The 12624-nt window shown below is 45.7% G+C and overlaps 1 protein-coding gene across 3 annotated transcripts in view; it reads right to left on the minus strand.

Annotated features, from left to right (window-relative positions):
• Positions 1 to 804: 804 nt before the first annotated feature.
• AKTIP (AKT interacting protein) overlaps positions 805 to 12624 on the minus strand; it is a 154263-nt gene continuing 142443 nt past the window's right edge. For 2 of the 3 annotated variants that reach the window (XM_069639558.1, XM_069639556.1), the window contains one exon: positions 805 to 1649. In XM_069639558.1, coding sequence (XP_069495659.1) covers positions 1539 to 1649 — 111 coding nt within the window. In that variant the 3' untranslated portion in view covers positions 805 to 1538. The remainder of the gene's footprint in view (positions 1650 to 12624) is intronic. The other variant, XM_069639560.1, reaches the window with a different exon arrangement.

Here is a 12624-nt window from a genome sequence, read left to right on the forward strand (position 1 = left end):
AAGCTAGGAAGACAGCCCACTGGCTCCCAGTCAAGGACCGTATCTCCTTCAAAATTCTCACCACCACGCATAAATGCATCAATCTCGCAGCACCGTCTTACCTATCTGACACATTATGTAAAACTCAATCCACTAGACCGATAAGAGCACAATACACTAATCAACTAACTACACCGCGCATCAACAGATCTAAAGCAGGAGGCATAGGATTCCCCTTCCTCGCACCAAAGCTTTGGAACTCCTGCCCACTGACCTCAGCTGAAACATCCCTCTTCACCTTCCGCAAAAAACTCAAAACCGCCCTCTTCAGCTAACCTTGTACACCTGATCCTCCTGCTGTTCAATGCAGGATGTATGTATCTAAATAAGATTATCGTCCTATGTAAAACCAACGGACATGAACTGTATGTAACTAAGTATAAGCAACTCTGTAACAAGCGCTACGATGCCTTCGGTCTGCTGTGCGCTCAACAAATGCGAATAAATAAATAGCCTGAAGTGCGCTAAGTCGACAGTTTTACAAGGAGGCCTCCTTATGACCTTCCATGTCAATGGCCAGATGCAATTACGGCACCAAATGAATGCTTGCGATGGTTCCTGCTACAAGGGAGAACACTTGAGGGGGTACAACTCCTTGTGTGAAGGCCACCATGCTTCCCAGGCTCTACCAGGTTTATATGACTGAACTTTCCAAGTTTGGAGGGGGAAAAAAAAAATAAAAAATAAAATAAAAAAAGAAATTCTCTTGAAAATCGGGGTAGTAGAATTTTTATGAAACCAATCAAATATCAAAGGAACTCACAATTTGGTTGCATTCATACATTTTATTATACATATAAAAAGATGCCACAATTAAGCAACACATTAGTCACAGTAGAGGACTTGCATCTCAAAGAAACCCTCAAATAAAAACATATTTAAAGAAAAAACAAATTAAGATAAAGATCATTTTTAAAAGGGTCCTGAGAGCAGGTGAAGGTGGTCCCGTTATCACAACATGCTGAGACTAATGTGTGCTTATGCAACAAATCCATTTTCTGAGGTGCAGAGGACAACCTCAACTTCCCCCCAGAGAAAGTGCTAGATGTGAAGTTATTTAACAAGCTATTTACAAATTGTATATCCTAAACATATTTACAAAGCAGAAACAAGGCATTTAAAAACATTAAATATAGTTTCAAGTTCTCTATACAATATGTAGTGTGGAAAGAATTCTGTCAGTCTTCAGTAATGTTCCATACCAAGCACCACTTTCTCAAAGCCCCAAGTTAAATAAATTGCACACATTACCAAAATTGTCAGGACAGAAAGTTAGCTTTTGAAGTATATAGAGAAATGCAACATTCCATGTAAATGCATATGAATACATCAGTAAAATCTGAAAATTAGTCAATCATCTATTTCAGCAGGTTGCACATTTGTTTTACAGTCATGGTCATAATTAAGTTATAGATTTGTACAAATTCAAAAAGGCGTAGATCAAGCCATGTAGCAGCGGTTGCCCCTTCTCCTCCGACAAGAAGTGCTGTGATCCATAGCTACGACTGTGCAGGTTTATCGTCTTTGCTAAAAGGTTGCACAGACCCAGGCTTTACCCAGGAGAGTCCAGATACTTGCAATCCTTTACTCTGCTCCTCGTCTGGCTTTTTCTATGAATGAAAGAAATATCAGAAAGTAATTTAATGAACAAATATTTAAAGTCTAAATGAACTTTAGAGGATGGGAACTTCCTTTGACATGCTTACGACCCAAAGTGATAATACTGTGGTTATTAATTTTGAGAGTCGGTGCAAGATCATGTTCGTTCAAGCAACTCGCGGGCACCTGTCCCACAGTTTAAGGGTGATCATGTGTATGGGCAATCATTAACAATTCGCATCATGGAGGTGGTAGACCTGGGGCGTTTTCCCTACTCTTGGTAGACCTATATATCATTCCAGTGCATAAGAGGGGTCAAAGAACGGATCCGGAAAATTATCGTCCCATTAGTATGCTTGAAGTGGATAGCAAGGTATTAAGACCACACATTATTACACCTGGAGAGTTGGGCAATGAAGGCGGGCAGATTAAAAAAACTGGACTGGTTTTAGAAAGGGAACATCTTTGTCTTCAGTCATCTGCAGGAGCTGGTCTGGATTAGGGATTGTGAAAGTATATATAGCATCCATTAATTATGACACCTGCTTTTGCAGACACCTCTGGACAAAGCTTAGTAAGTGGGGTATACCGGCTGGGTTTCTGAATTGGATTGTGAGACTACACGAGCATTCCAACATACAATTATGGCTTCATCACGAAGGATCCTTTCAAGGAAAGTATCCACAGGGAAGGGCCTGCGGCAGGGGTGCAATTTGGCCCACTGCCTCTGATGTTATTAGAGGTGGATGAAAGTATTGAACATTCTTTTGTGCCGCCAAATTTGGCTACTCCTAGGTTCATCTGGCTTGCCTATGCTGAGGATTTCTTTCTGCCTTTTGATCGAAACCCTGTGGGATTGCAGAGATGGATTACTGCATACTACATTTGCCCAGTAAACCGGAGCCACCTCAGTTACTAATCCCAGGAAAATGAAGGTGGTACAAATTAGAATAAGAAGTGGTCGGTTTTACGTGGAAGCCGAATCAAGATACTTTGGATTCCCATTATGAAAAAAATAATAAATTGAGGGACACTTGCTGTGTAAGGCTAAGGCACTGTGGTCACGTGTTAGATAGAGGTCACGTGTCAGATACAAGTACTGTAGGTTTTCATGGACTCCTTATGAGAGTAAAGTAATATCAGTATTCTATGGCATGGGAATTCCGCAACCATGGGTTTTTGAGCAGATTGTGAAGTTGGAAGGGGTCATCTGCTGCAGGGTTTTGTGTTTTCTCCAGTAAAAAAAAGCTCTTAGCATGATTGGTGTTGCACTGTGGATGAATTTCATGGATTTAATTTGCTACAACAGAAACACGAATATAAATGGGTCTGGGTATACTCATTTAATTTTATTCCCTAGTCACTCGTACAATAGAGTTACGTTTCAGGTGGACTTATTCGTACTAGTGAGATTGAGAATAGATGAAGCTATACTTCTGGAGCGTGCATTTTGTAGATTTTGTAATGATCAAGCCACACCAGAGTCCCTGAAATACAATCTGTTGTCCCAAGTGGATTGGTAAACGAACCTTGCACTTGAAGTGTATTTTGAAAAGTATGCGTAATAGTGATGGTGAAAACGTGTGTTTTAACTGCCTTGTAGGTCGACTGCTGTGGTTCTTACAGTTAACAGTCCAAGTCTTGGGGATACATCTGATGGGCCAGGATTTGATTGAGGTATAGTAGTGAACCGAATGCTTTGTATATAGTATTGTATTACCATGCAATATGAATTTATTCTCTTGCAATTATAAAAATGTGAAATCAAAACTATTTTGAAATGTATTTATAGTGTTCCGGTTGAACTTGTTTTAACCAATATACAACAAAACCAATAAAAGCAATATTTAAAGTCACAACAGTACACTAGCAGCAATGCACAGAAGTCGTGTGGTGACACAAGACATAAAACTCCAAAGCTTGTACGACATCAACACAGGACTAGATTGCAACTGCAAGGTGTAGAACATAACCACAAGGAATTATTCTGGTCAGCTTCAATGCTATGGGTTGTGCTGTCCAAGCCATTACAAAAAAGGACCATGTGCCACTCACGCTTGGTCCTGCCATATTAGCACAGTGCAGGTTGCCGTGCCACATCACTGAGGGGCCGTCCAATACCAAACAATCTTGGGCTATTAGCACTCCAGAGAAGGGTTGTCAACTAGCCATTCTGACTGCATTGCTGAAGAAAGCAATTGAAAGCTGCCCAGAGCAATTCAGTAGCTTTACTTTTTTTGTAGAGGACGTGCTGCTGACTTGCCTTACTTGAATGAAATCCAAATCTCTTCTCCACAGGTGCTGGGCTCTGGGGAACCTTCCAGCAGGCATGAAGCACTCCCAGGAATTTGCGGTAAGCGTTGGCAAGTGACTGTTTGCAAAAAACATTAAGCACTAGCTCCCTATTGGGTAGGGATTTGATATGCTAGGATTGCACAACATTGCACTGCTCTCAATGCTTAATCTGACCCGACCACTCCTATGGCCATCTTGGAATTCTCCTCAATTACACCCTGGTGGGCATTTTTTTTACATTTTTTATTTCTTTATTGGGTTTTCAACAAATAAAGGATCATTGATTAGTCAATGCAGTATGCATAATTCAAGAACATAATGTTCCCAACCCTCCCGCCCCACCCCCCTCCCTCCCTCCCTCCGAGACCTCAGATACATCCACAGTCTTCTTCTGGACCTCGGGCCGGGCCGGGACTGTCCGTACTGACCGAGGCGATGTCTTGAGCAATGGCACTGTTAACGCCACCCAACGGAGTAGTTCTTCACTGGAGTCCAGCCTCTGTACCTGAATCGCCGTCTCCCAGGCTGCGGTCTCAGCGGCTAGCTATTGAGATCACCCCACCAAAGGGCCTCGCTTAGGCCTCCGGCGCTTTTACCCTGGTGACCATCTTATCATGACTGCAATACACTAGATCTGCCCATGTGTTTGAATAATGTCCGAAAGTGTGAGACCCTGGGTTCCTGACCGCTTGTTGATCATGAGACTACCAGAAGACTCCATAGGAAGACTTCGTGTGAAGTGGCAACAACTTCTGTTCATGCACAAACGTCCACTTGGGGGCAGAGTGGCCAACACAGCTTACTATTTTCTTCAACTCCTGGACAACTGCTTTATGAGACATCCGATATATACAGAGCAGTAGCCAAGCCAATTACTGCAAGAGCCAACTCCTTTAATCAGAAGAACAAGGTACTTACCAACCGTAACCTTCTTTCGACTGATGTTCCTCCCACGTATTCCTCATCTTGTGAGGACTCATTATCGCCAGCTTCGCTGCTTTGGAGAAAAAAAAAAAATTCGGCAGAGGATGCTGTGCTCGAGGTCGTGGCGTTGATTGTCCCTCGACGGGCTCCGTTCTGTGTCAACGTCACTGTTGGTATAAGTAGCTCGAGCTGCGCCTGTTGGCTTCAGTTTTGTTTTGAGGAAATACTCGTGAAACATCCAGGCGTATGCTGTGACTGATAGGCCCATCATGAGTGTGTAAGAAAACGTAAACTGTACTGCGGGGTAGGCTGGGAGGGTCAATGAGGAATAAGTGGGAGGAACATCCATTCGAAAGAACGTTACAGTTGGTAAGCAACTTGTTCTTCGAATGGATTGTGTCATCCACGTATTGCTCATCTTGTGATAGACTCCCATAGCAGTGATCAATTTGGAGGTGGGAGTGCTAGTTTTTGTTTTCATGGACGGAGTGAAGTACCGCTCTGGCAAATAACCACTCATTGGAGGAAGAGGCATCTAAGCAGTAATGTTTGATAAAGGTATGCATGGATGCCCATGTTGCAGCCAAGCAAATGTCTTTTGCAGGGACTCCCCTCTTCAAAGCCGCAGAAGTAGCCATTCCCCTAGTGGAGTGAGCACCTAGCCCATCCGGTGGGTCTTTTCCTGCTAATCTGCAGCATTCCAATATAGCTAGAATGATCCAGCGGGATAGTTTGTTTTGTCACCGCTAACCCCAATTTACGATCTGTGTAACCCACAAAGAGTTGGTCATCTTGAACTTTTGTCATTCTTGAAATGTAAAAGCTGAGGGCTCTCTTGGGGTCCAGTCTATGTAATCTCTCCTCTTCTTTTCCCAAATGAGGAGGATAGAATGTTGGTAAAATAATTTTCTGTGACAAATGGAAGTCGGAAACCGGTAAGGAGGATGGTTTAATCTTAACTACCTTATCCTTGTAAAAGATGGTATATGGAGGTTTACAGGAGAGAGCCTGTAGTTCACTAACCCTGCGGGCTGATGTTAATGCCCCAAGAAGGACAGTTTTTAGTGTTAAAAGCCTCAATGGACAGGAGTGCAGAGGCTCAAATGGTATACAAGTTAGGAATTTAAGAACTAGGTTTAAATCCCAAGATGGAACATGAAACGGTACTGGTGGATAAACATTGGTAAGTCCTTTTAGGAACTGTATGATTAATGGAATTTTAAAGTAAGAAACCTCTTCTGAGGAGTGCTTAAAAATGGACAGCGCGGCAAGATATCCTTTGATTGTTCCAATCTGGAGCCCCAGATTGGCTAGATGTAACAGGAAAGAAAGCACCATTGGGGTGCCACATTGAAAAGGGTCCACATCCCTATCTTTGCACCAGTTACTGAGCTTGTTCCAACGACACCGGTACAAGGATTTTGTTTCTGGCCTTCTGGCCGAAAGCAAAATCTCCATTACGTCATCCGAAAGATCCCAATCCTTGTATCTCAACCTCTCAGAAACCATGCATGTAGGTTGAGTGTCTTGACCTCTGGATGGAGAACCCGACCTTCCTCTTGCGAGAGAAGATCCTTTGTGGAAGACGTACTGGAGGGCAGATGACCATGTCCAGAAGGTCCGGGTACCACATCCTCCTGGCCCAGTCTGGGGCAATTAGAATCATGGTTTTCCTGAACTTTCTCAACCTCCTGATTACTTGAGGAATCACAGGGCCTGGAGGAAACGCATACAGCAGGGGAAAATCCCAATCCACCACGAACGCTCCTCTCAGGGGAAAATTCCCTTGAGAAATACTGATCGCATTTCCGGTTTACTGTGGTTGCGAACAGATCCACTTGAGCGGTTCCCCAAAGGGCGAAGATCTCCAGAAGGACTTCCTGAGCCAACTCCCACTCGTGCGAGACTGCTCTGCCTGCTCAGAGAGTCTGCCGCCATGTTCTGCTCTCTGGCTAGGTGAACTGGCGATAGAGAAGATTCCTTCTCGTATTGCCCAGAACCAGAGCTGCATCGCCTCTCTGCACAGAGGTAGTGATCCTACGCCTCCTCTTTTGTTGAGATAGTGCATGGCCACTGTGTTGTCCGTCATTATCAGGACATCCTTTCCCTGTACAGAGGGCAGGAAGGCTTTCAGCGCTAGTCCGATTGCCCTCAGCTCCAAAAGGTTGATGTGTAGTTTGGACTCCGATAGAGACAAACATCCGCTGATTGTCAGATCTCTGGTGTGAGCTCCCACCCCGTGAGTGAGGCGTCCGTTACCATTATCATCTCCGGCCATGGTTGCCAAAAAGATTCTCCCTTGAGGATGTTGTTGTTGCAAGCCCACCAGAATAGATCCTGAGCCACTGCGCTCGGGACTTGAAGATCTGACATATTACCCAAGAATTGGGACCACGGAGTTCCGAGAGCCCATTGGAGGTATCTCCTCAGTCTGGCCTCTGGCACCACAAAAATGCAGGATGCCATGAGGCCGAGCAACCTCAGAAAATCGAAGGCCGGCAGATGCTGGGCTTTCTGGAATTTTGTTACCATCTGCTGGATGTGGATAGCTCTTACCTCGGGCGGCGAGGCTTTGCCCGAGGAAGTGTCCAAGAATGCTCCGATAAACTTGAGTTGTTGGGAATGGTATCATGTGGGACTTCTTGAAATTGAGGGAGAAGCCCAGGTTGTGGAGGAAGTGGTAGGTGATCGAAAGATGTTCCCGAGCTTGTTCTGGAGCACGTGCTCTGATCAACCAGTCGTCCAGGTAGGGGTAGACGTGAATCCCCCACTCTCCCGAGACTCGCTGCCACTACCGCCATCAGCTTGGTGTTTTCACTTGGAGCGGAGGTCAGCCCGTAAGGCAGAACTCGAAACTGATAATGAGAACCGCCAACTGCAAACCTCAGGTATTTTCTGTGCTTGGGATGGATTGGCACATGAAAATAAGCATCCTGAAGGTCCAATGATACCAACCAGTCTTGGAGTTGGAGAGCCTGAAGGATCTGAGAAAAGGTTACCATCTTGAACTTGTCCTTCCAGAGGAACTTGTTCAATTTTCTTAAGTCCAAGATGTGTCTCAGTCCTCCGTCCTTCTTTGGGATGAGAAAATAAGGGGAGTACCAAACTTTGTTCCTCTCCGCTACAGGTACATGTTCTATTGCACCTTTCTCTAGCAGGGTTAAAATTTCCTGCAAAATGAGCGGTTCTGGAAGGAACAAGTTACTTACCTGTTACTGTTGTTCCCCAGCATGGGTCTGGCATGGATTCACATGCTCATGAATATTCCGCATCGTCAGGCTGGGAATCCTCGGTAAAGAAAAAAAAAGAAAATCACTCTCAGTTTCGTTTCTGATCTGTCTTCCTTAGTAGTAACCAATCACTGGTCTCTGGGTCATACTGCCCCCAGCCAATGACTGCCCTCTCCCTAAGCCCCGCCTGTGGCAGCCATCTTCAGATTTGGTAGCACGTATGACCAAGTGAAGAGCCGCAGAGGGGTAAGGAGGGAGAGTTCGCATGTGAATCCATGCCAGACCCATGCTGGAGAACAACAGTTACAGGTAAGTAACTTGTTCCTTCTCCAGCATGGGGTCTGGCATGGATTCACACGTTCATGAATATAAGAATACATAGCAGCACACACTGAGACATGGCTTACTGACTCCCATGGACCTACCAAAGAGCAGGTGACCCCCCCCCCCCCCTGACTATGCTTTTTTCGGGAAACAGAAGGGGCAGTGGGAGGAGGAATGGCCATCATATGTAACAAATACCTAGGATTTTATGAAGTTCAAATTGAATGTTGTGGAACTGACATGATACACATTAAGTTGACATCCAACCCCAACGTTGCCTTAAATTTGGTTATTTTCTATAGACCTCCTGAAGTTTGTTAGATTTAATGAAGATTTAGTTAATCTTATCTCGCCTATGCTAACCTCCAATGCTGGCTTGGTCATCCTGGGTGATTTCAACCGCTGGAAAGGTGACCGGAGAGACAAGGAAGCTTTGTCATTAGAAAAAATGCTGGCTAACCACCATATCACAATCCATAATGTTGACCCAACACACAAAAAGGGCCACATCTTGGACTGGGTTGGCAGCAGTAATTTATCTGTAGAAGATTTTTTGACCACACCATGTATTTGGTCGGATCATTTCTTTGTCACCTGTGCTTTGCGGCTTCCAGCCCTTGCGCGCAGAGTGCATGTTCCCTTGCATCCAGAGTCCAAAATTTAAAAAATATAACCACACCCGTCCTAGCTGATTACCTACATTCTTTGATGACCGTAACCAAGGATACTGATGATCCAGAATCATTAATAGACAAATATAATAAACTGACCACTGATATGCTTGATCAATTCACTCCGATGAAAGATAAGTTGGTCAGGGATTTACCAAATCGCCAGAAATGGTTCTCTCCTTCTCTGATTGACCTCAGAGCAAGTAAAAGGCAGGCCGAACATATCTGGCGTAAAGATGGTTCTATGGCCAACTTGGCAGACTGGAAGCTAAAAGAGAAACAATACAAATTAGCTATTCTCAAGGCCAAGAAAACTTATTATAACAAACAAATCAATTCTGCAGGTGATCAGACCAAAGAACTTTTTCGCCTTTTTAGATCTTGGGAAAAACCCACCGCTTGTGGTTCTACTATTAAACCCACCATTGAGGACTGCAATCGTGTGCAGAAAGCTTTTGCGGATAAACTACGCAAAGGTCAAGATAAAATTAAGCAGGAAACTGACTCTCCCATCGCACACAGTTAAGACTATACTGCTGTCCAGTCAGGTATCACAACCTGATGCTAAACCAACGGTTACTGAACAAAAGTCTATGCCTAATACTGTCACCAAAACTGAACCTGCAGTTGGTTTCACCTTTAAGGAAACCACTGTAGTAGAAATGATTAACATTATGAAATCTATGCGGCCTACCAACTGCCCAGGTGAACTCCTCCCATCCAAAATCATCTTGGAGCACAAAGCAATTTGCGCCTTTCCTATGTAGATTTACAAATGCCTCATTTCGGTCAGGCAAAATCCCCCAGCCACTGAAAAATGTTGCAGTCTCACCTTTACTAAAAAAAAAGGTAGACTGGATCCCTCTGAATCCGCCAACCTAAGGCCAATTACAAATACCCTGTTTCTACTCAAACTTATAGACAAGGTTGCAACCATCCAATTGCAGGATTATGTATCGATGGCTGATATACTAAACAGTCAGGTTTTAGAAGCCATCATGGCACTGAGACCGGCTTCCTGGACTTGCAGACTCATGCTTTCTAAGCTAGAAGAAAGCAGGTCAGGGCTGCTGATGCTGTTGGACCTATCGGCAGCTTTCGACCTGCTTGATCATAACATACTTCTTGAGAGAATGCATTCAGTTGGGGGCCTCTCTGCAAATGCTATAGAATGGCTAAGATCATTCCTAGAGGGTCGTCGATCGCAGATATACTGGGGGGACTGCCTCGGAACCTCAACTGTTGACCAGTGGAGTTCCACAGGGGGCCTGCCTCTCCCCTTTATTATTTAATATTTACATCCTCCCCTTTGCAATTATGCAGATGACTTCCAATTGGTCCTTGACATCACGGGTAATCAAGACACAGACCAAAATTTGGTAGATATGGTATATCAACTGATAAAAAAAAAAATGGATGTCTACAAACTGGCTCTGCCTTAATGCATCGAAGACCGAGCTCATGCTATTCGGACCCCGTCAGGTACTAACTAAACTGGACCAGGCGTAATCAGGTTTCAGGATTGATGGTAGCTGTAAAAGTTGCACAGAAAGCTAAAACGTTAGGCACCTTTATGGAGAGTAGCTTAGACTGTGAAGCTCACGTTGCTGCCATATCAAAGAGCACTAACTACCACCTTAAAGTGCTCAGACAGGTTGCCCCACTTGTTTCCATGGAAAACCGTACTAAACTGGTGAGAGCTGTTATTCTACCACACGTGGATTATTGTAATGCTCTCCTATGTGGGGCAAGTAAAGCCAACATCCTTGAAGTCCAAAACAAAGCTATTCGCATCATCTACCAAATGAAATATTCAGAACCAATTACTGCTGCTAGGGAAAAGCTACACTGGCTTCCTGTTGAGGCCCGAATTCGGTTTAAGCTACTCACCATCTGTCATAAATGCGTCTTTGGGACTGCACCAACTTATTTGAAGGATGTTGTAAGTGTTTACCAACCCTCAAGAAGGCTCAGATCAGCGGAAGACCTCTTACTAGTCCAACATCATGTGAAACGATCCCGTGGGCTGGGCAGAGCGTTTTATATCCAAGGCGCTAATGCCTGGAATACGTTACCAGCTACATTGCGTAAGACCAAGGATTTATTCTCCCTTAGGAAACAGTTGAAGACCGATCTTTCATTAGTACCCACTCTCCTCATGGGTAGCCTGCATGTTTGTCTCTCGGCGCCTGGATGCCTACGGGCTTTGGCACGGTATAAGATAAAATAACATAACATACACACATGCACAACACGGGAGGTGGCAAAAGGGTCAACATTAAGCATTACATAAACTCAACATTAAGCAACTATTACCTCCCCACCAGGCCCACCTTCAGGCGTGTGCAGCACTGCTTGGCCGACTCTGGACTCCTACCTGGAATCCCGGCCGATGCAGTAGAATCTCGTGAAGGGGTGCGTCGACCTCCACGTAGCAGCCCTGCAGATGTCCAGCAGGGGCACACCAGACAAGAACGCCGTGGTAGCAGCGATCGCTCTGGTCGAATGGGCTCTCGGACGGCCGGGCAACGGTCGGTTTGCCAACCGGTGACAGTGCCTGATGCAGCCGGAGAGCCATCTGGAAATGGAAGCCTTCGAGAGAGCCTTCCCTTGGTTCACAGGTCCAACGTTCACAAACGGCTGCGACCTCGTGCGGTCCATGTAGAACTTCAGCGCTCTAGCCACATCCAGCGAGTGCAAAGTCCTCTCAGCCGGCGACGGGAAGAAAACTGGTAACACCAAGGGCTCGTTGAGGTGGAAGTCCGACGGCACCTTGGGCATAAAGGAGGGGTGCGTCCTCAGCACCACCCTCGTGTCGTGAAAAGTCAAGTATGGAAGCTTGCAGGATAGGGCCTGGACCTCTCCCACTCGTCGTGCAGAGGCGATTGCCACAAGAAAAACTGTCTTCCACAACAGGAACTTCAACGGCCCAGAATGCAGAGGCTCGAATGGTGCCCCCATGAGCCTAGACAGCACCACGTTGAGTTCCCACGCCGGGGCAGGAGCCTTCACCAGTGAGAATGATCGGAACAGTCCCTTCATAAATTCCTTCACTAGGCGATGAGACCACAAGGATGCCCGTCCCGTAGTTCTGGTCTATCGGGAGATCGCAGCCAGATGTATCTTGATGGAAGCGTGAGCTAGTCCAGCCTTGGCCAGCGACAGTAGGTACGGCAGTACTTGTGGGGCTGTAATCCGCAGAGGGTTAATCTTCTGCGCACGGCACCAGACAGAGAATCTCTTCCACTTATGTCCGTAGCACTTGAGAGTTGAGGACGCCCTGGCCTTTGCAAGAACCGCTCTGCAGGCAGCCGGGATATCGTACCCTCCAAACTCTAATGATGCAGGAGCCGGACCTGCAAGTTCAGCGACTCCGGGTCGTGATGAAGGATGGCGCCTGCTTCTCTGGAAAGGAGATCTGCGTCCGTCGGCAGCTTGACCGGTAGGGACACCGACAAGTCCAGATGGTCCGGGAACCAGATCTGCCTCGGCCACGCCGGTGCGACGAGGATCATCCTGCACCGGGACCTCTTGAGCTGATG

The sequence above is a fragment of the Ambystoma mexicanum genome, chromosome 1q (genome assembly GCF_040938575.1).
Source record: "Ambystoma mexicanum isolate Mex_15411 chromosome 1q, UKY_AmexF1_1, whole genome shotgun sequence".
Classification (NCBI taxonomy): domain Eukaryota; kingdom Metazoa; phylum Chordata; class Amphibia; order Caudata; family Ambystomatidae; genus Ambystoma; species Ambystoma mexicanum.